At 35.8% G+C, this 23,577-nt stretch overlaps 1 protein-coding gene across 24 annotated transcripts in view; it reads left to right on the top strand.

Annotated features, from left to right (window-relative positions):
- RIMS1 (regulating synaptic membrane exocytosis 1) overlaps positions 1–19,398 on the top strand; it is a 412,504-nt gene extending 393,106 nt beyond the window's left edge. For 12 of the 24 annotated variants that reach the window (XM_039853357.1, XM_039853355.1, XM_039853351.1 and 9 more), the window contains 5 exons: positions 9,395–9,533; positions 11,470–11,582; positions 14,490–14,591; positions 15,168–15,307; positions 16,702–19,397. In XM_039853357.1, coding sequence (XP_039709291.1) covers positions 9,395–9,533; positions 11,470–11,582; positions 14,490–14,591; positions 15,168–15,307; positions 16,702–16,920 — 713 coding nt within the window. In that variant the 3' untranslated portion in view covers positions 16,921–19,397. Of the gene's footprint in view, positions 1–9,394; positions 9,534–11,469; positions 11,583–14,489; positions 14,592–15,167; positions 15,308–16,701 lie in introns of all 24 variants that reach the window. The other 12 variants (XM_039853345.1, XM_039853344.1, XM_039853367.1 and 9 more) reach the window with 5 other exon arrangements.
- Positions 19,399–23,577: the final 4,179 nt, after the last annotated feature.

The raw sequence follows: 23,577 nt of genomic DNA, 5'->3' as shown, positions 1-23,577 counted from the left end.
GTAGGTACATCCTCCTGAACCATAGGAAAGGGAAGGCGACATGCTGTGCGAAGAGGTGAGGCCATAAGAGGGATAGAGCAGGGCCCTTTAAAGCACAAGCAGAGGGCTTAAGGTGGCTGTACTGATATGATCTTTTCATAGCCCCTTATATGTAATATGTTCTTATTAACTGTCTATTTTGATTAACTCATTTTGTAATTTGATATTTGTCAGATTTTATTTTATATACAGATCCTTTATACCCATCCAGTTGTTTGGAAATGTTTGGAAATCATGGCCAATGCTGATAGGAGGGAATCAAAAGTTCCTCTTTATGTGAACTTTGCCTTTGAGTTAGTCAAACCCAGTTTATTCTGTCTCTGTAGCATTTATATGGACAGTATATATTCCTACCTTTCAGTAATTGTCTTGTAAGTTGTTCTAAGTTTATGCCTCCCTCCATCCCTTATACAGACATACACATACACACATGCTCTCTGCCTCTCCACTGTGGATTGAGAAAATCATAAGCCTGAAGACAAATAAATTCCTGCTCTGCTGCTGGTTCAAGCTACACTGAGTCCTCCGAATCAGAAACTACCCAATTGCCCCTCATCACCCACTATGTAGAGTGCCTCACGCCGTGACTTTGAATTTCAATGTGGAGCTCTCTGTCAGTGGTGACTAGTTATACATGACAGGTCTCTCCTAGATCAGTTATACTCCTGTTTCAGATTCTCTCAAGATTTGCTGCCTCTTTAAGTTGCCCTGCTGGGTCTCGCAGAAAGAATTTCATATGTGCCATAAAGCTCATATTTCAAACCAGACTGTCTCAATTTTTATGAAAATCCATCTAATTTGTTTCAGGGAACGCGATGAGAGGCACAGAGAACTTACTTTGTTTTATAGAATATAGAAAAAAAATTGTACTCATTTCCTTTGTGATCTCAAATTTTCTTGTCTTCCCGTAATAACCAGTACTGTACAGTCATCCCCACACAATAATTAGGAACTTCATATATTTATATTTGTTTCAGACTATTCAATTACTAGGAAAGGACATCTCTCTTTATTGTACCCTGCAGTGTACCTTATACAATGATGATATTTAATGAACATTACTTATTGCTAGATTCCCCTCTAATCCTTTACTCTCTGAGACTTCATAAGGAAGAAAGTTTCCATTAACTCTTTTGTTAGAAAAGGAGCCTTATTCTTCCAAATATGAAAGTATAGAGGACCAATTCAATAAGGCTCCTATCTAAAGTTAAAGACTTGACAGTACTCTTCCCAAAACTATTTTGTTTTTTAAATCAACACTGGGTTTTATTTAGACTACTATGTACAATGACATAAGATAGGCTGTGGTAACAAGACACCCATGGATATAGTGGCTTAATCAAAACTCCTACACAATAGTCCAGGTGGCAGTCCAGTCTGTGGCTCCATCATATCAGGGACCCAGGCTCTGCCAGCTTTAACAAGTGCTCCCATCCTGAGGTCCAAGGTAGCTGCTGCACCTCTCACCATCGTGTCCCCATGCCATCAAGAGAGCAGCAGAAAAGGGAAACATGGTATCGGTTCTTAGAGGAGAGGATGGGGAGACAAGGTTAGGAGTGTGTACTGGGGGTACAAGTAGTCTCTGTGACATGTTACAACCTATTTATGCTTCTTTCGGACTAGAATTGTGAGTTAAACATGAAGCACAGACAGATGTGCTTTGAGTAGAGCAAGGGGAATTAGCATCACTTGACTTGGAGGCCTAATCTATGCAAAATACTTTGAGATCTTATTGTGTAACAATAGATAACCTTAAATAGGTGCTGGACACTGTGCTGAGTGCTTTACATCGATTATCTCATTAGCTACTCTGAATACTACAAGTGAGGTATTATTATTCTCCCCCCACCCCCGCCCTAATTTCATAGGTGAGGAAAGTGAGGCATACAGAGGCTAAGTAAGCTTCCTGCAGGCACGGAACTAGTAAGTGGTAGAGCTTAGAGCTGGTATTTGAATCCATATATTTTGATTTTAGAGTTGTCCCTCAAACAACTTCCTATTAGAGTATTAGGCTGCTTTTTGAAATTGGATAGAGGAAAGATTCCTTAGATAGTAATACTTTGAGTTTAAACAAAAATTTTAAAAAGAAGACAAATGAAGACACAGTAAAACATTCGCTGCTTTCTAGGTTTCAGACCAAAGTACTGTTTTATTTTTACAGTCAGGATGGCAGGTTATAAGGAGATATTTTAGCTTTACACTTAATAAAGGAAATCTAGCTTTTTCTAAGTTATTAATTGAGATGAAAGAAGAGTTAGAAAAGCCAGATTTGATCTAAATGTGATATACTTACTACTCTTGACAAATAAATCTGCTTTATTTTTTTTAATATCGAGAATGGTTAATAAATGATTTAGGTATAATCATGTAATACTTCCGACCACTTTTTAATCAAGGCAACCTGAAATCAATCCATCCTAGTATTTAGGGCTTAAACTCATCCTCAGACCATATCATAGGTGATTATTTATCCCCAGGTGCTTTAAATTGTATCTAAATCATCACAATTATTAAATAAGGAGACTTTAGAGTGTTAAAATAACAGTATCCACTCCCTGGATATCTTAGTTTGCTAGGGCTGCCATAATAAAATCCCACAGACTGGATGGTTTGGAAAGCACAAATTTATATTCTCACAGTTCTAGAGGCTGTAAATCCAAGATCAAGGAGTGATCAGGCTTGGTTTCCTCAGAAGCCTCTCACCTTGGCTTGTAGATGGCCACCCTCTTGCTGCCTCTTCACATGGTCATCTCTGTGTGTCCTACGCTCCTCTTCTTCAAAAGACACCAGTCAGATATGATTGGAACCTCCCGAGCAGCCTTATTTTAACTTAATCACTTCTTCAAAGGCTTTATCTCCAAATAGTTATATCCTGAGGTACTGGGAGTTAGGACTTCAACCTGTGAATTTGGGGGTACACGAACCAGTTTTTCACATGAACATACTTTGGACAAACAACTTGCAGCAGTAAGAAGTTTAGCATTTGAATGTTCCCCTTCCTTTATCATTTTGGCCAAAATAGGATGCAGTCTAAGTGATAGGTTTCAGTGATATACCTCTTTACCTAAATTTTTTGGGCAGCCTTATTAAGTTTAATATGCAAGTTATTTTAAAAGACCCTCTCAAACTTGCTGTTACTTACATTTTCACCCATTGGGTGAGAAGGTCTCACATGAGCAAACTTTTTGCTGAAAAGATTGGGTGTGATTGAGTGAACTAAGCAGATGTGTGACAGGCAGGTATTACAGTCGCCCATAACAATACCAGGCTTCTTACCAAAGGTGAACTATTAGCCACAGAATGACTGAAAAAGTAAAGGTCAGTGTTCAGCACAGATAAATCCTTTTTCTACAGTTGAATCTGTAGAGAACTTAAAATTTATGGCAGCAAAAGAAAACATTTTATTTCTTTTGAATTGTGGAAGAGGATAAATACATCACTGGAAAAGATTTGAAGTATTCTGAATATGTCATCAAGGGAATTTATCCCATCCATTTCACGAAAATATTCTCAATGATACTATTTTTAGCTTCTTGACTACTATATTTCTTTCATTATAAGTCTCTTTGGAAAATGGGAAGAGGAAAGGACCATACTAGACTTCATGATTTGTAGGCTTAACTTGGAGAATAAATTAGGGAAGCCATAAAAGCTAAAGAACACTCGTGCAATTTTCTAAAAATAATCTTTAGACCTGTGAAAGTTTTACAAGTTGTACTTATCTAGCTTGGGATGAAATCTATTTAAAAACCTTGGCACAATACAAAAAGAGCATTTTTGTTTATTTGTTTTAAAAAAATGTGACACTTATAGAACAGACTGCCTAATAAAAGTTTCCAGCAATCTGGTTACCACAACACTAGAAGCATCGGACATCAACAAAAGAGAACTGTTGGATGTTTTCTCTTAAAGAATGATTCTTGGAGATCTAAGACAATGTTGCTGTATGAGATTAGATATAATACAAATTACACACAACTTTCTGTGGATAATATTGATATTGGGCAGACCAAGCCCTTGAAATCATTAAGGACAATATTGATAATAACACAGAAGCCACCTAGATAATTTATAATCATGCACCTTGAGAGCCTTAGGTGAAAGTCTTGCATGGTCCCTCCCTTGCTTACGTCTCTAGCTTCCAGTCTCACTGTCTTCACTCACCATTCACTGAACTCTGGTCATTCTGAAAATGTAGTTATCTCAAGGGGCCATGCTCTTTATCATTTCAGGACCTTCACACATGCTGCTCTCTAGTTATGAAATACAAATCCCCCTTCACCATCTGCAGAGTTAAAATTTCCTTTCAAGTCCCTTGGATACCCATCCATAGCCTCTCACTAAGTCCAATATCAACAGATAACTGTATTGGCGCTGCTTTGTTTGAACACCAGATAAAGTAGTTGGTTTGTTTTTTTAGGCAGCCTATTTTAGAGATCATCATAAACACTAGAATTATTTCCAGGAATGGAAACAAAGTAAAGTAAGGGAAGGTTTGCATTTCTCACCTCCTGATCTCACCAGGTTCATGCTCACTGAGTGGCATAGCAAACAGCAGAGTCACACTCACTTTAAATTGTTCTCTCTCTTCCCTTTCCTTTCTCCATAACATAACATAAATTTACATAACGTAAATAGCTAAAGCTAAACGCATATAAAATAAATCTTCTGTGTTGCACTATAGCTGGTCAAAAGTAACTCTATCGAAACAGTCTCTTCTGCTTTATTTTTGCGTGTGTGCTGATTACCAATATCTAAAGTTATCATGTTATTTGTTTTAGTTGTTTATCGTGTGCACTATTCTGTCTTATTACTGTTGTAGCTCCAACATCTAGAACGATGCCTATTAGATTATATGTACTTGGTGTTTAATGAGTATTTACAAAATGAATAAGTCAGCAGAGCATTTCTAAATATAATAGGTATCTCCAAATATGAAAAGAGAAAAAGTTCATACGTAAATATGATACATCTTGGAACATTCTGTGAGAGACAGTTCTTCCAAAGCATAGGTAAAATATTGCCCCCAAATGTTATAAATTTTACTAATTTTTCATGTGTTCGTGAGTACAGAATATTAAAATATAGTATTTTTCTAATCATTTTGTTCTTCATATAATACTTGCAACGGTGGTTTCAAGTCAAAGGTCTCATGTCATAATTTGGTAATAGACTGTATATCTTTATCAGGTTAATGATTCTTCAGTGGATACAGATAATTATTAAATAATGGTATCCTTAATAAATTTAACAATATTTTCTAATATTTAATGTTTTAATGCATTATATTGATATTAAAAATACATATATGAAACATTTATGCTATATTTACAGCATATATACATAGAAACTAATTATATACATGTGTAGTTGTATAGAATATATGTGATTTTAACAAAGTTTTCAAATGAACTTGTAAGTCCATATGAGAAGGTATAATTAAATTAAATTATATATATATATATGTAGGTGTGTATGTGTACATATATATACATATATATAGCTAAATTATTGTTCTATTCATAAAATGAATAAGATCAGATTTTCTGTTTTCCTAAACTGTGGTATAATGGAATGATCACAAGACTGAAGTTCAGAAAATCAGGTTTCAACCCAGCTTTTGCTGCTAACAAGCATGGTATTGAGCAAGTCATTATATTCACTAGAATGTAAGCTCCATTAGGGCAAGGATTTTTGTCTGTTGTGTTCATTGCTGTATCACCAGCATCTAGAAAAGGCTGGGCCCAGAGCAAGTGCTGAACAAATATTTGTTGCATGAATTATTCTTATCCAAATTCACAGTTTTCATGTTGACAAAATGTTTCTTTAAACCACTGCATTCCAAATAATATTAGAGCCCTTATAAATTTAAATAAGACAAATTCATAACTAGAACTGTTTATTCAGCTTTTACCTGGGCCTTTGTAAAATTGTTTAGTCCATCAAAGCTCTTTACATTGAATATTAACATAAGTAAGACAAAAGCTAAGTTGGTCCATGATTGCCATCTTCAGAAGGACTAAAACGAGAACTTTAAAGCTACAAATGTGTTATTCAATTTCACAAAATTAAATAAGTATAAAAGAAAGTTCAATAACCGACCTCTCAAATGTGTGTTCAAAGTGTATAGCATTTACATTTTGAACGCTGTTAAAGTTTAAAACTGTGCTAAGAATGTTGGGACATCCTGTAGATATAAACTTCTTTAAGAAAACTTGATATTCCAAGTTAAAAAAATAAAACAAATTAATAGACTTTACACTTTTAAATTTTTCCTTTTTGTTCATTGAACAAATATGTAATGAATGATAACCCTGTGAAACCTGTATTAGGAAATGTAGAGAAATCAGGTCTTGACAGCCTACTCTCTACTGTCACCTGGATTGCCAGGTATACACAGAGCCCTGACAACTATGGTGACAGAGCCTCTTGGCCAGAGTCAATCTCAACATTGGAAAGACTGCAGAGGAAACCGGGAGAATTCTGCACTACTGACAAAATGACAGCACCCTCCTGACCAGCATTACAGCTTCCCCACCGCAATCACCAGGCCTAATCCCTCCATGGACGTTACTTCCCTGTTTCTTCATGGCTTGTGATCTCACTTCCTCCAAACTAATGTTCAATGAGACCCTGACTCCTTTTTAATAAAACCGTTGCTGCTGTACACCTGTCATTCTCTATCCCCCTTATCTTACCTAATTTTTTTCCATAGCACATATTATCAGGCATGTTACATATTTATTTGTTTATTTGTTAATTGCCTTGTATGCACATACACTAGAATGTAAGCTCCAAGATAGCAGGAAATTTGTCATTCATCAGTATATCTCCAGCATCTAAAACAGTCTGTGACACGTAGTAGGGGCTTAGTAAATACTTGTTGGATGGATGGATGGATGGACAGATGGATGGATGAGAAAATAAATGAAAAGCTAAATAAATAACCTGAATCTCCTTCCTGCTGGTACTCTTAACTGTTCTCCTCCAGTTTTCAGCATTACCTGATTTAGATTTAAAGTTTGCCTGCATTCTTTCTACCTCACTTTGCTAGTATACCCTTGGGGCTTGCCCCAAGTGGATCTAGCCAGTGTGTGTGCATGAATGACATGTTGCTCTACCATGGTTACTTCATAAAGGACCTACATCTAAGAAGGAGACACAGTATACAAAAAAAAAAAAAAACCATAATCTAAACAGCACTCAGAATACCCATAGTGAAGTCTCTGCCTTCAGTAAGTGTACAAATTCTACAATGACAAGTCAGGTGGGCAAGACAAAGACCATAAAGGGAAAATGTAGAAAATTCCTGAGCCTTAGGTAGAAATGGATATAGTTATATGAATGTTGGTAGAAGTATAAACAGCTACTATGTTTCTAAAGGATAACCTAGAAATAGCTATTAAGATTAAACAGATTCCTATTCTTTTCCTATCATTTTAACTTCTGGAAATTTATTCTATAAAAACTCTCCTATAATAACTGAAAACATCCCAAATACACATCAATAAGGAGATGGTTTAATTATGATGCCACATAACCATATAATGGAACAGTACAATCATTAAAAAGAATGAACATAGACATGTTTGTATTATAATTATATGAAATGGAATGAGGAAATTGCACATTAGTATGTGTCGTGTGATCTTGTTGAGTGTATACCACTGCTCTAGATACTAGGAATAACAGTAAGCAATATTCACAATGTCCTTCTCCTTGAAGAAATAAATTCTAATTGGAGAAACACACGACAAACAAACAAGGAGAGGTTTAATGGCAGATGGAGCAGTGCTATGGAGAATATGAAGATGGTAAGGGGATAAAGAGTGATGAGGATTAGAAAAAGCCTCTCTGAAGAGATAACAGTGGAACAGAGATCTGAATAAAATGAGGGAGCAAGGCAAGAAAATCATAAGGGACAGCCATTAAGGAAACAGGACCTGAAGCACTTGCTTGGAGTGTACAAGAAAATTCCAGGAAGACAGTGTGACTGGACAACAATGATCATGTGGGACAAGGGCTAGAGGGTGAGATCTGAGAGGCAGCCCAGGTCTTATATGGCATTTTATGGGCCATGACAACAATTTTGGATCTTCTTTAAATTTTGATGATAAAACATTACAAGATCTTGAGAGAGGAAGTGTCATATTCAGACTTGTGTTTTTACGGACTCATTATGGCTGTTGAAGAGAATATTTAGTTTTGAGTCCATATAACAACCAGTTATATATTTTATTGGACAATTTACAAAAGGGTTGCAATGGCCAAAAATCAGAGGAAAACATGCTTTCATATGGTTTATTTAGCAGTGTTTTAGGCACCTGCTTCACAAAGGTTTAATGAAGATTGAAAAGTGTATGTATGTATGTAGTTATGTATATAGAGCATTCTTGCACATATTAATGACTTAATGGTACTATATGAAAAATTGAAATAAAGCTGAAAATGTATAGAGAATATAAAAATGGAAAAGGCATGTCAGGTATTCAAAGTCTAACAGTTTGTCTAACCTTTTGTTATAGCTCTAATTAAATATTTTAGAATTTCATTTCCATGCTATGAATAGAATGCTGGTTAATGCATTTTAAGGGGGCTCAAGAATGTTGCTCTGAACTTAGAGCTTATCAAGAAAATGATCAGCCAGAATAATTCACAGTACATAAATAGACTCCCACCCCAAACTGCCAGTCAGAAGTCAAGCAGTTGAGTCAAAAGGCCAGGTATCTGTGAAGGTAGCTGTGAAGCCTTGGAATTAAGATAATACATATTCTACCTACATAGGTAACCTGTATGCTATCTTAAAAGAGACTATGTATGTGAAAGTGTTATGAAAATAGATAAAATGCTGTTTCTCTTTATGAGTATTGCTGATACATGGCAGTACCAAAACTGTGGTATTTTTCATACTTGGTTCCAAGTGCCTCTTCTCCTTTAAAGGACATGGCCCACTTTATTAGGCCTGTTCCCACACATTCGGAGCATTCCAGATTAGAAGAAACCTATTAGGTTGTTCAGCCTTATCTTAGTACATAGCAATTCAGTGCCAAATCCAATTTTTCATTCAAGTTGACAACTTCAACAGTAATAATACAATGAGTTCATTTTGGTTCATTAAGATTCAGGCAGCCTCTGGAAACGGGGCAATGGTTTACCATCCACTGCCCGCCCCCCCTTGGCCAAAGCACACCTTGGCAAAGAGATTTACTTAATCAGATTATTCTCTTAGGCACTATTTTTCCGAGTAAACTTTTAATCATTTGCATAATTAACTATTGTATTTGCAGAATCAATCAATATTCAGGGGAAAACTGTCTAAATAAAACTTAGAGTTTCTTTTATTTTCTCCTATCAGAGTCGGGTCACAAGAAGTTAAAAAGCACTATACAGAGAAGCACAGAAACAGGAATGGCAGCCGAAATGAGAAAGATGGTGCGGCAGCCAAGCCGAGAGTCTACTGACGGCAGCATCAACAGTTATAGCTCCGAGGGGAAGTAAGTGACATCTGCATGTCTGTGTAGTTTTAGAACCTTCCATTCTGTAGGCAGAGGTAAAATAACAAAGCCACCAAGGGCTATTGTGCAGCTTCTTCATTTAACTAGATGTTCAACCATCCATTTTAAAACAAACTGGCCTCTTGCGATTAGTACAGACGGACATATTTCTGCACTTGGTCACTCAGACCTTTCAAAGGAAGGAAGAAATGCTGAGTTAACACAAATAAACTGATTTTTATCATCCAGAAAATGTTCAGAATAGTCCCTTAGTGGAGCTTTATTATAGAAATGCCACATTTAATGAATTCTTTCACCTGTGAAATTCATTGTCTGGCCTCATCACTAAAATCTGAACTAAAATTCAGAAGTAAGGAACTAATTTCCCATATTCCTATTTTTCTCCAAAGAATTTTGGGCTCCAAGTTACTGAAGGTCTGACACTATCATAACAACTTAAATGTTCTTGTTTTTAAAACATTACCAACTCATTAGGATAAAAGCCCAGGATCTCACTTTCTCATTATTTTTCTAATTAAAGAGTTTTAGTTAATTCTGAAATTAATTTTTAAAAAATATCACTAGATTTTTGTTTCATTTACTTGGTTCGTTTTTTAACATTTCATATAGATCCTACATAAAACCTGCATTTTCTTATGCTTGAGGATTTTTCTGGTAAAGCTGAACTTTTGCTGAGGTGATAGATCTCTTAAATTAGTCATTATTATTCTGCAGTGGGTTCCTTAGGGATTGACCATTTACAAATTTGTTGTAATTGTCCATTTCTTACAATTTAAATATCTCATCAATCAAATATTAATAATTTATTTTATTTTATTTTACTGAAATTGTTATATGTTGTTCAAAAGTGAAATAAAATTATGCCTCTATTCCTAAAACTAGTAAGTTTATCTGATCAAACGATTGGGATGCATGCTCCCAGCAATATAGCTAAGAACAAAAATCAGCAGGAATGAAAGTTATAGAGATAAACTTGCTGACAAAATACCAATATTTGAGGAAGTATCACAAAGTAAATGAAAACTGGAGACACTATTTCCTGATATAAAAATTAACAAATCAAATAATATTTGTCTCCACCACAGATAAGCTCCTTAACCTCTCCTAGATTTATTTTTTTTAGTCTCTGGATAGGATAATAATATGTACCCTGTCTAATTCCCTTGATTGTGAGGAAATAATCTGTGTGGAAGCACATTGGAAGCAATAAATCTCTATGGAAATCTGCTTATTCAGAAAATACTCATTGAAGTCTACCTACCTAACAAGCCTGGTTCTTGTCACCCAGGATCCATTAATAAACAAAGAGAGCATAATCACTGCTCAAGTGGAGCTTAGGGCCCAGAGAATTTAGGCAGTCATGGTATAGTAAGAAATAGACATACTTTAATCAATTAATTTCCATTTGAACTAAATAAAAATCTCAAAATAATATCAAATTTTAATTCATTCAAAAATGAATAAATTAAAATTTTTTATTTGTAAATAAGAATTTGTATTATGCTGTAATATTTACTTAAGAAATTATTAGGCATTTTTAAATTTAACATTAATGTTACTTACTGTTCATGACCAATTATTTGTGTAAAGTTCATGATATAAAAATTTGCACCTATATTTTATGTCAGGGATAGATTTATGTAGGGACTTTTATTTGTAAGTGTCTAAAAACTTAGCATATTAAAAAACTATCATGAGCCCTCCCGAATAGAACATTAGCTCTTAAATTGAGAGTTTAGTTCTTTTCTCAATCAGTGCTGAACCTCATATGCTTGGTTCATTGTAAAGAATCAATAAGTAAACCAATTGTCTAAGTAGTGTTTATGATTCATGATTAGAATTAGTAGTCAAATGGAAACTAATGAAAAGAATTCTAAGAGATCCAATGATTTGTTTTTTGTCCTCTTGCTAATAGCTTGATATTTCCTGGAGTGCGACTAGGAGCAGACAGTCAATTCAGTGATTTTCTTGATGGACTGGGACCAGCCCAGCTTGTTGGCCGCCAAACACTCGCCACCCCTGCAATGGGTAAGAATTATTTTTTCTACAGGAAAACATATTTTATAGTTGACAAGGTCATTTAAAGTAGCATAATAGTAATGCAAGCGAGAAGTAACATTTTAGCTAGGGTGTTGCCGGTTTCAAATGACTATTCTAATTTCTAATACATTTTTCTAACTTGAGACATTATGCAAAGTGAATAAAGTTAGTCATAGATCTTTGAATTATCAGAAAATCCCCATCAAAATAATGTAGGATAAGGGTAGCATTTTGTGAAATGCATGGAAAAAATGATGGGTTATTCAGTAAAGGATGTTGGCATGAATGTTTAATGAGGCAAAAAAAATTAAATTGCCTCCCTTCTTCAGAACTTAAAAAAATAATATCTTAGTCTCAATTGTAAAAGAGAAACAGGGATGGAGAAAGACACTAGAAAATACTGAAAAACACCTCAGGTAATATTTCCATACTCATGGTGTGGGAAAAACTTCCAAAGGATCAGACCAAAGCCAGGTAAGTCAAAACTTCTGCCAGCAAAATGCACCCTAATTGAAGTTAAAGGAAAGATGATGAATGGAGAAAATTATATGGAGCATGTGCAATAGATATTTTCTGAAAGACATGAGATTCCAGTTTGAAAAGACCCATGGTATACTCAACAAAATGCAGGGAAATAGGTGAACACAAAGGCACATACATCACTGTGGAATTTTATACCACTGGAAACTAATAGAAAATCTTACAATTTCCTAAGAGGAAAAGTTATTCTATATGAAACTATCAAAAATCAGATTCTCGTTGGACTCTTTAATTAAAATACTGGAAACTGGAAGACTACCTAGCATTACCTTCAAAATTCTGAGTAACCGTTGATTCCAATATGGAGTACAATAGTTGGCCAAATTCTCAAGTAACTTTAAGGCTAGGCTAAATATGTACTCAGACAAGAAAGGTCTCAAAGCATTTTTCTCATACCTAGCGTTGCTCAGAAGGCTATTGGAGGATTGACTTCCACAAAATGAACTGAGTGAATTTTAATAATTGTGACCTAAAATCAGAAGATAAGATTCAGTACATAAAGGCTTCAACACAAGAGAGAAATGGTTGGGACAGTCAGGATGGTAGTGAAGGAAAGTCTAAAGCTAGCAGCTGAAGCTAGCTTTCAAAGCAATTTGTCCAAATCGTAGCATGTCAGATTTCATAAGATTAAAATCTATAGAATACTCGATGTGTTTGATTTTATGAAAGAGGTAAACAACCAGGAGAAAATAAAGGGTTGAATTCATGATATGTACATAAAAATGTAAGCAAATGCTTTTTTAAACACACCTATTAAGTGTAGGGAAAAGGAAGAGCTGTCCAAGAAATGAGAAATAATCATAGTATTGCAGTTCACTCAGCTATAAATAACGTTACATAATCATAATTATATAAATATTAATACCAGGAGAATAGAAGGACAAAGTGTGAAGTATATGGTGGGCAAGGAAAGCAGTGAGAGACATCAAAATTGGAAGTCAGTCATGATATCCAAAACTGAAAATGTAGGAAAACACAAGTATAGCATTTTAGAGATAAGAAGGCAAATGCCAAAAGGTAAAAAATAAGTCAGATAAAAATATTGAAAATTATGAAAGCAGTGATCCTTGCAAGACAAGAAGTTGAGAGAGAGGGTGAGAATATTTTATATTAATAACAAGACTTATAGGACAATTTGACTCTAAATTATTTGCGTATCTGATTAAAACAGAAACGAAAATAAAAGACTAAGAGACTTCTAGGAGCCGAGCTCTAAAACAATTATATGTGTAACTGTTGAACAGTCCAGAACCACGAAATTGATCAACTGACCTGGCAAATAAAGAGAATTCACAACTGAAAAATGAGGATGATTCAACTAACGAAAATTAACTTAGACATAATTACATTTTACATTTTCAAAGATAAAGCATTACACCCATCAGAAAAAGAAGAAAATCTTAATTAAAAAAATGGATAAAAAAGATATGAACAGGCAAGATATGAGAAGGAATACAAATTGGAAATACTTAGAAATATGTTCAGCCTTCCTAATAATCAAGGAAATGAAAATTATAACTCTTTAACCACCAGACTGGCAAAAATTAGACATATCGCTAACACCACTATTAATGGGTTGTGATACTTCTGACGATAGTGCAACAAACTGACTTTTCTGAAGGCTAATTGGCAATATGCATGGAATTTTTGAATATCCATTCAGTTAGACCCAATGATTAAAATTCGGGGAATATATGCTCAAAGAATAATTGACCAAGTGTGCAAAAATTCTTTATAAAGCTGTTCATCATAGTGCTGTTTATAATAGCAATGTAGATAACCCATATTTCCATCAACGGGGATGTGGTTAAATAGGTAATGGCATTCCTATTTAGTGGCCCATAAATAAATTGAGGATATATGGTCATAATAGAAAATTAGATAAGAAGGAAGGGGAAGTGAAGGTAAGGAAGGAGGGAGGCAGAGAGGAAGAAAAGTACTTATGAGATTGCTAGGATATTCACCAAAACATTAATGATGGTTTCTCTAGATAATTGAAATATAGATAATTATGCTTTTTTATTAAGAAGTATTATATACTGGACGACTTAAAGGATAAGAAATCTTATTAGAGTACAAGAATCACTTAAATAATTCAGTTTTGTCGTAGTTAAGTGATTTATAAACTGATATGGGACTCTCATAAGATGAGTTAGTACCAGAAAAATAAGGTGAAACATTTCAATACCTGATTTGGAAGCAGGGAGACAAGAGTGGGGTTGGGAGCTCTAAATATTAGTTTTTTATCAAGAACATGAAGATCATAATTTGGAGTCTGTTATAGACCTCTATGTTTTTTTTTAACGCACGTAACTGCAGAGAAGCTGGAATATTTTGCTTCCTCTCCACTTGCAGGTGATATACAAATTGGAATGGAGGATAAAAAGGGCCAATTAGAAGTTGAAGTCATTAGAGCACGAAGCCTAACGCAAAAACCTGGTTCAAAGTCTACACCTGGTAAGGAAAGATGTTTGGATGAGAGAATCTCACGTAGGCAGAAACTCAAAGCATTTGCCGGATTGGAATTTTATATGCTCTGTTTGGTAACAAACTGATTGATTAAAAAGGCAGCTTTTCTGTGTCCTTTGATTCTGTAAAAATGAATGATTCTATCAGAAAGTGTTAGGAAGAGTATTGTCATCTTAAGAAAAGTTTAATTATGATTGTTTCTTAGCTTGTGTCAGTAATTTTTTCTGTGCATTTATAAATGCAAAAGAAAAGTTTAGTTCTAATCATAAAAGGAAACAATGAGCTTTAAGATATAAACCTGAATTGTAATTCCACCTGTAACCCAGGTAAGTCAGAGTCTTATGACAATTTTGCATACATTTATTTCAGATGAGGAAAATGGCAGTAGAGGTAACACGATTGTTAAGAAATAGAATTTATGAAGTACTGGAAATTTTAAATGATTTAAATAGCCAATGGGAAACTTTCAATAAGCATCTCTAAATTACTAATAAGGCATTCTCTAATAAAATCCATTTAACTTAAAGAATTAACTCCTTTTATGTTGATATTCCCTTTGTTTAGCTCCATACGTCAAAGTATATCTTTTGGAAAATGGAGCCTGTATAGCCAAGAAGAAGACAAGAATTGCACGAAAAACCCTTGATCCTTTGTATCAACAGTCCTTGGTTTTTGATGAAAGTCCACAGGGTAAAGTTCTTCAGGTCAGTAAAAAGTTCGACTTTTTACATTGTTAATATCCACATTATCTATGTAAACATGAAAGAAGTGGTCAAACACAAAAAGAATAAAGTTCAGTAAGGAGAAATGTAATATAACATTCTTGAGTAGAAAAAAAAATGGTAATTTACAGAGTAAATAATGTATAAAATAATGTGGCTCTAATGGAGAACAGAATTTTTATTTTCTCTCTCCCTATTTTTCCTTCTCTTCATCCTCCCCATACACTTTTGCTTTTTTTTCCACCCCTCTCTTCTTGATAGATAGATAGATAGATAGGCAGACAGACAGACACACCCACACCACACACACACACACACACACACACACACACACACAATCAAGACAAATGATGCTAATAATAGTTTGTTGAACATTACTATGTGCCAGACATGGGATATAAAAAATAAAAGAAAGGAAAACAGAAGTGTGTGGGGACCAACAAATGTTCAGAACTGGTTAAATGTCAGGTGCATTGTTAGGTACTTATGTACATTACCTCGTTTAAATGCTTTAACCACCAGTGTGCAACAGATATTATATCTCCATTTTAAAGATGATGTCTGAAGATTAAATAATTTAGCAAAGTTGCTCAGTAAATAGAAAAGGCAAAATTTGCCACTCCTGTCTGTGTAAAGCGGGTGGATGAGTTCACTTCCGATTGGATAATAGACGCTAGGGGCAAGTGTGATGGATGCTTATCTGTCACCAACAGGTGTTGACCCAATTTATGAGTGAGCTTACTGACTTATTAATCATATGAGCAAATCAGAATTGTCAGGCAAGTCCTCAAAAGGCACCACCTGACAATTATTTTTCAACCTACCCCTTTACTAACAAGTCTATAATATTAAAAAAAAAAAAATGTAATGAATAGTTTCTCATTCTTTATACATATTCCATCATACGTGTGCCCCATTAGACATAGCATTGGGTTGTTTTACCCTCCTGGCTTGCACAAAATTTAATTTTTATATCTTTATTTCCCTGCACATCACTTACTAGATAATGGTTACTCAAGAAGGTATTGAATTTATATATAAATAAACTTGAATATTTATTTCTTACTAGATAGTGGTTACTAAAGAAAGTGTTAAATTTATATATAAATAAACTTAACATTTATTTCTTTAACATGGTTTATGTAGATAATATTCCTCATTGACTAGAGAAACATTACTTGCATTCCATCAGATCTAAAAATTGCAAAGTGTTTGTTCGAGAACCTTCATGTTAATATTTTCTTATCTATCCTCCTTGGTGTAAATTACATTCATTTACTCTCCACTGACCCACTTTTACAGAATAGTTGCTTTCAACTCTTCCAGTGTGAAAGAGTGAGAAGTTCAAGTTTTATTGTATCTCTCTGTCTCTGCAGGTGATTGTCTGGGGGGACTACGGCAGAATGGACCATAAATGCTTTATGGGTGTGGCTCAAATCTTGTTGGAAGAACTCGATCTGTCCAGTATGGTAATTGGATGGTACAAATTGTTCCCACCGTCATCCCTGGTGGATCCCACACTCACTCCCCTAACCCGCCGGGCTTCCCAATCATCTCTGGAAAGTTCAACCGGGCCTCCCTGCATTCGATCATAGTGAACTCATACCAGAGTCATTCCAATAAAACTCTACCTTTCAGGATTATAATCTGAACCAGATATTTCATGATCAAAAGCGTTGTTGGAGACAGACAATCAACTTGTGTTTTGCCTGTAGTAGTTTTTCAATAATGTGTCCCAATTGTTTCAAACCTGGCTTCATATGACAGAACAAGGCAATCTATCAAATTACAGTAAAAGTCAATGTGCTAGTGAGAGTCACTGATGCTTCTAACAAATAGAAAAAGAGGAAACTTCAAATGTGTACACATACACACACACACACACACACCCCAAATTGAACAAACTGGAAACTCTCACTCTGAAAAGTTGTATTTTACATGTTTCTACACAGACCACAAACAGTGTTATTTCTCTGATGTTTGAGAAGTTTTGTTCTTTTGTGTTTTGTTTTTTTTCGTGGATGTGTTATTTGTCGGTTTTAGATTTGTTTCGTTTTTTACTGTTTGTTAGTTACACTAGTTTTTGGTTGTGTCATGACAGGCCTCATGATGCTAACAGAGACCCTTCCTTTCTTTTTCCAAAAGCACCAAAAAAAGGGCTGAAGCAGTCTCTGTAGCATCTCCCCAAAGTGTTCAACAACTAGACAAGATGAGGCCCATGGAGGGTTTCATTGGCTTTCCTTTTACAATTCTTCAAAGTCTTACGTGTGGAAACCCAGAAAACAAAAAATTATCTTCCAAAACTAATAATCACAAATCATTTTTTTAAATGAAGAGCATATCTGTTTGTGTTCTAAAAAATTAATTTATGTTTTCCATTGTTTTGCATGGAAGACTTTTAAAGAAGTCAATCTCCAACCGATGTCGGGAACTAAAACTAACTGCATAATCATACTTCGGAAACACTCCTTGTAATGCCTTTTTCTTCCTGATATCCAGAAAAACAAGATATGCTCATATGTGTAAACCATACTTTTGACTTCCCAAAATGGTGACTAGAAATGGATTTGGGCCTAAGACACTTTCAGCTATGCCCAGAAAGGATATGCTCATGTGTATAAACCACACCTTTGACTTCCCAAAATGGTGACTAGAAATGAGTTTGAGCCTAAGACACTGTCAGCTATGCCCAGGCTTCTCGGCCATGTCTCAGTGTGGACACACCTATCTCCCCTGGAAAGAGCATGGTATGAGCTGTTCAATATTCCACTGGAAATTCCAGTTGAAATATTCTGCACTAAACTAACATTTTTATCAAATTTTAGTTTACATTTCTTTGAGATTGATGCAAGCACAAAGCTTGATTTTTTAATGCAAAGCATCTTACTTTATGGGGTGGGAGGGGATTAAACAAAGTCAAATTTCAATTTGCATTTTCTTCATCTGAATTTTTCTTGGCCTTGGATTTCCCTTGTGACATTCCGTATGTGTGCTACAAACTGCAGGTTCTGCAGGTGCATCAATATGTTCTCCCTCCTTTTATGAGTCATTCAACTTTTGTGATCACACAAATAGAGCAGCATGACTTGGAACTGTTCAAAGCCGCATGCACGTTTTGTAATAAAAAAGAAAAAAAGAAAAAAAAGACAAGACACAAAAGGTTATTTAATAATGTATGTTAGTTCCACATAGACCGGCCTGTATGTTGCATGTACTTGTACAGTTTGCTCGTTAATTACTATACTGAAATAACCAAGAAATCTAAGCCATCCATTTTTGTTATAGACATTTTGCAGGTTTTAGCCAGACGCCATCTGTGAGTCTGGGGTGAAATGTCTATAGATGGACTTTATTTTTTACCCTCTGGAAAACGTGCTGTAGTATGGACCAAATTCCTCCTAATAAATATTTTGGTGTAGATTCCTACTGTGGGGCTGTAACACGTGTAGACACTGTGTACACACTAGGTTTTAATCCATAGACATACTGCCTGCACCAAGTGAATTATTTATTATTATTTACACATGCCAGAATTATCTGCCCATCATTCCACAGGGCACAGACCGACCGCCACTCACCATGCTGAGCAGGAAGAACTGAAGCCTTGGTGCACTTCTCCTAGAGCCCGTTCTGTCTTAGTGGCCAACAGTCAACTAATTATAATTGGGTAGTATCTTTCTATTTTGACCACTTGTCTTAACACTCCCCTGTGCTTTTAAATGAACTTCCAACTCATGTATGTAAACATGTTTAATAAAATTTACTTTTCATGTCAGTCGGGAGCCATCTGTTTTCTATGTTTTGCCCAGATATCTATTATGGGTTCTACGGTGCAAAATGGGAGCCAGACCATGGGGAGGGGAGGCCGGGATTTGTCTTCTGCGGGCATTTAACTTGACTTGTCACTGCACTATATGTGTCTTAATCTATGGCCCAAAGGGTACTTCGCATCACATACAAGTTTTCACTTTGTCGGCCTGTCTAAGTGAGCACATGACTATACTTCTGAAAAGTGGCATTATTAACAATAAATCTCAGTAGAATCAAATGGAAGGTTGTTTTTCTGCTGCTGTTTGTGCTAATAAAAGAGACACCTCTGTTGTCCCATTGCCAAATTGTTTCGTTATGTAGCATATCAAAATACTAATTCCTGCGTCTCTCATCAAAGCTTCTGGTTTCTCTTTTCATCTTTTTCTTCTAAGCCCCTGCCTGATTTGTGAACCCGTGCCTTACAGTAGGCTGACTTAAGAAACCAAGCAATACAGTAAATTATCTTCAGTAGAATCTGTATTTTTTGAACATAGTCGATGAGTCTCAAAGTGAAGTTAAAAGAAAAAGTATTAGCTTTCTTAATTTATGATGTTTTTCTTCACCAAAAATGCGTTCATATATTTCATAATCATTTTCACAAAATACTTGGTAAGCACTAATTTCATGTTGCTTTGTAGTAAAATGACCATTGAGATATACTCTCCACCTTCTAAGAGCCCTTAAATTTTTAGATCACACCGGCTTTGACTTTGTAAAGTGAAATAAACACAGCTAACTCAATATCAAATTTGAGAGAATAAAGCAATTTGAGACAAGTCACTACATCAGTTGTTTAAAGTCTTTTTAAACAGTTGACCGAATTTTACTGTATTGAATGAACCAGTTGTTTGGTCTACAAGACATGAAATTATCTGTTAGGCTGGGTCAACAGGAGACAAAAACAACTGATCAGTTCGGTTTACAACACTGTCAAAGCAGAGATGTTTAACGCACACGCAGTAAGAATGCAGATAACTGGGGGTGGGGAGGGCACGGCTGCCGCTGAAATAGGAGGCAAGTGAACATGACTTTAGAATTCTTTTTCTAGATAGAGACAGAAAAGCGAAAGTCTCTCTTCAAGTCAGATAAATCTGCATGGCATTATGATTTCAAGGCCTACGAGGATGGAGAAGACATAATTAGAGGAAAAACCATGCTAAGTCTTCATGGTTTCTGGCTGACTCTGACAACCTAATTTCTGGAAATCCCGGCCTGAGATAAAGGACCTGATTATACTTAACATTGTTAAGGGCTTTGCTGGATACTAGATATTGAATACTTGGGGTATAAAAGTGAATAAAGAAAAGAACTCACTTTGTCCAATAGGAGCTCTCTATCTTTTAAGAGATTTCATTTTTAAAAATTATAATAACATATTTGATTAGTATACAAAGGGCTATGGGATTATGTTAAACTCTCACAATAGCCCTATGAGTTAAGTAGGCTTGTGACCTCTATCTGCAGCTTGGTGAACGTAAGGAACAGGCCAAAGGTCAGTACAGTTAGCGATGAAGCTGGAATCTGAACCAAAATCTGGCTGACTCCAGAACCTACCGTGCTAAACACTCTGCAACCTCCTCTAAGTGCTGACAGTTGAGCTAGATCTTCAAGAATGAGGAGTCTACCAGGTGAGAAAGGATTCTGACTCAAACCGTTCTCCTTAAGTCAGCTCCCAGCCAGCATGGTCTCCCACTGCAAATTGCCCCAGAGACTGCCATTACCAAGGAGTGGCAGTGGGGGCCAATAAAAATAGTAGGGAAAGGAGGTGAACTCCTCCATCCGCTGAAACCTTCTTTCTAAGGCTTTTCTCCTCTAACTTCTCTGTGTCTTCCTCTAACTGCATTCGCCATTTGCATTATCATACTTCACGAGTACATTATATGCAGCTCCCCAAAAGAGTATGAATAAAGGAGAGAGAATAAAGTTGCCTTTAACTGAGTCCCAGACTTATCCTTTTGTCTCAAGGTAAAATTGTCTTTGGAGTACCCCTGCCCAACTCCTTGTCTCCAATCCCAGTGCAGCAGTGCTCCTCGATTCTGCATCAGTCACAGAAATCCGCATCTTGGGGTTGAACAGATTAGCCTTGAACCCCAGCCCCACAGAGCTTTTCAGCATCCTAGAGTCAGTCCATATGCCCCTAAGTTACTCACTTCTGAAATAGGCTCCATGACGCTTCATCTATGATGTTTTTGTGCTAAGAGGAGCTCAAAAGTCATCAGTTCTTTGCACAGCTCCCATACCCTACATAGGACTTCCATCCTGAGTACAGAAAATTTGTCTTTCATCAATATATCTCTGGCACTTAACACAGTGTGTGACACATAGTAGGGACTTAGTAAATATTTGCTGGATAGATGGGTGGAAGGATGGATGGATGGATGGATGGATGGATGGATGAAAAACTGAGTGAATGAACACTCTAACCTGAACATCCTTCCTGCTGGTACTCTTAACTGTTCTCCAGTTTTCAGCATCACCTGATTTAGATTTAAAGTTTGCCTGCGTTCTTTCTAGCTCACTTTGCAACTACACCCTTAGGGCTTGCCCCTCCACTCAAGTGGACCTAGCCAATGTGTGCGCATGAATGACATGTTGCTCTACCACAGTTAGTTCATAAAGGACCTACATCTAAGAAGCAGACACAGCATAAAAATGAATAAACACTAATTCTAAACAGCACTCAGGATGGCCATAAATGAAGTCCCTGCCTTCAGTAAGTGTACGAACTCTACAATGACAAGTCAGATGGGCAAGATGAAGACCAGAAAGGGGAAAGGCAGAGAATTCCTGAGCCTTAGGTGGGTAAAAGGGTACATCTGCATGAATAGACAGGGCCATTGCCTTTCTTGGATACATGCCGCCTGAATGTAAGCTCCATGATGGCAGGGAATTTGTCACGGTTCTTCTGACTAGCGTGTGTTTTGTTATCTCTTTATTCCTCCAGATTTTCCAAGTTCTACCAACACATAAAGTAAAATCATCAGAAAGTACACACCCACATCACATTAACTTGTTCCTGCCATCATATTCACACCACCACAAATTCACTAAGTTTTTCTCTAACGTTGCCTTTGGTTTTTATTGAGTTTTAATTAAAAATTCTTAATGTTGCCTATATATTTTCATCAGATATTTTCCAGTAGATCACTCAATGTTTTTTCTTTTTTCAAAGAGGTGCACATGATGTTTTTGTTTGTGTGCTCTACACTTTATGATTCAGTGTCCGGAAAAGATTTTTCTTCTATGGACTTGTACTTGCTTCTACCACAAGGCTCCTAACCTTTTGTGTGCTTTGGACTCCTGTGGAGCCTAGTGAAGCCTAGAGACTCCTCAGGAATACATTAAACTCATTTTAAAAGCACATAGGATTAACAGGAAATGATTACATTGGAAGAATTAAAATCATTTTAAAAACAAATTTGTGATGTAGTAATTATGTATATGACTTCTTTACTGATGTAGTGAATAAAGTTACAGATCCAATAACTACTCTGTTTTTCAAGGAGTGGTGAGCATATGATAGTTCAAAATATCTGCAACAACTCTAACGTGACATAAAAATATCTGTGATTTTACTGACAACAAGGCCACAGGTACCGCTATGCTATTGTGGTCTGTTGCTTGCAGTGACAATGGACAGGAATGCCCAGTTTTCAATTAGACACGAGAAAAAAAAAGTAAAGAGGCATATTTTTTTTCTCACACACGTTCACAGACCTCCAGAATTCCTTCCTGGGACTACAGGATGAATAGCATAACTCACTGTGTAGTCAATTTACCATAGCTATCTAGAGCACTGCTCAACAATTACACTCTCAGACAATTATAGTAGAGTTCATGGATACTGTATTTATATTTTCTTTCTTTTTAGGCCTTTATCCAATATGTTATAATAAAATGGCTTGATGAAACTCCAGAAATCCTTTTGAAGTGATTCAAGGAAAAAAACAATGACATGAACTTGTACATCAGTGCCTGGAACATAGAATGTGTACAGAAAGCAAGGTGGAAGAACGAAAGAATGGCAGAAAGATTGAGAACTCCATGTTCTTGATCACTGTTTCTCAGTCTACTAAAACTTGATAAACTTTGAATAAACATACAAATCTCATCCCCTACTCCCAACGTGGCTACAGTTGTAATGCTCAAAGAGTCTATAGCTCTTCTTTCCGTTGAGAAGGTCAAATTCTATATTTTATTTATTGCCTGTATCCAAGATTTTTCTTGCATACTATTCTCTAGTTTGTATTCCAAAAACAATACTTTTGGTTTGGTTTGGTTTTATGTTTTCTTTATCTAATCGTATTATCATATCAAATATGGTGTTTTGATTTTTCAACCTATGCATACCAATATGGCAATATCTACACTGGAAATGTAATGATCTAGCTCATTAAAATTGCAAGTATAACTAATATAAAGTGCTCTATGATGCCATTCCA

This window comes from Pteropus medius, unplaced genomic scaffold (assembly GCF_902729225.1).
Source record: "Pteropus medius unplaced genomic scaffold, Ma_sr-lr_union100, whole genome shotgun sequence".
NCBI lineage: Eukaryota > Metazoa > Chordata > Mammalia > Chiroptera > Pteropodidae > Pteropus > Pteropus medius.
Note: the sequence above shows the minus strand (reverse complement) of the source record. Positions and strands in the feature narration are given on the sequence as shown.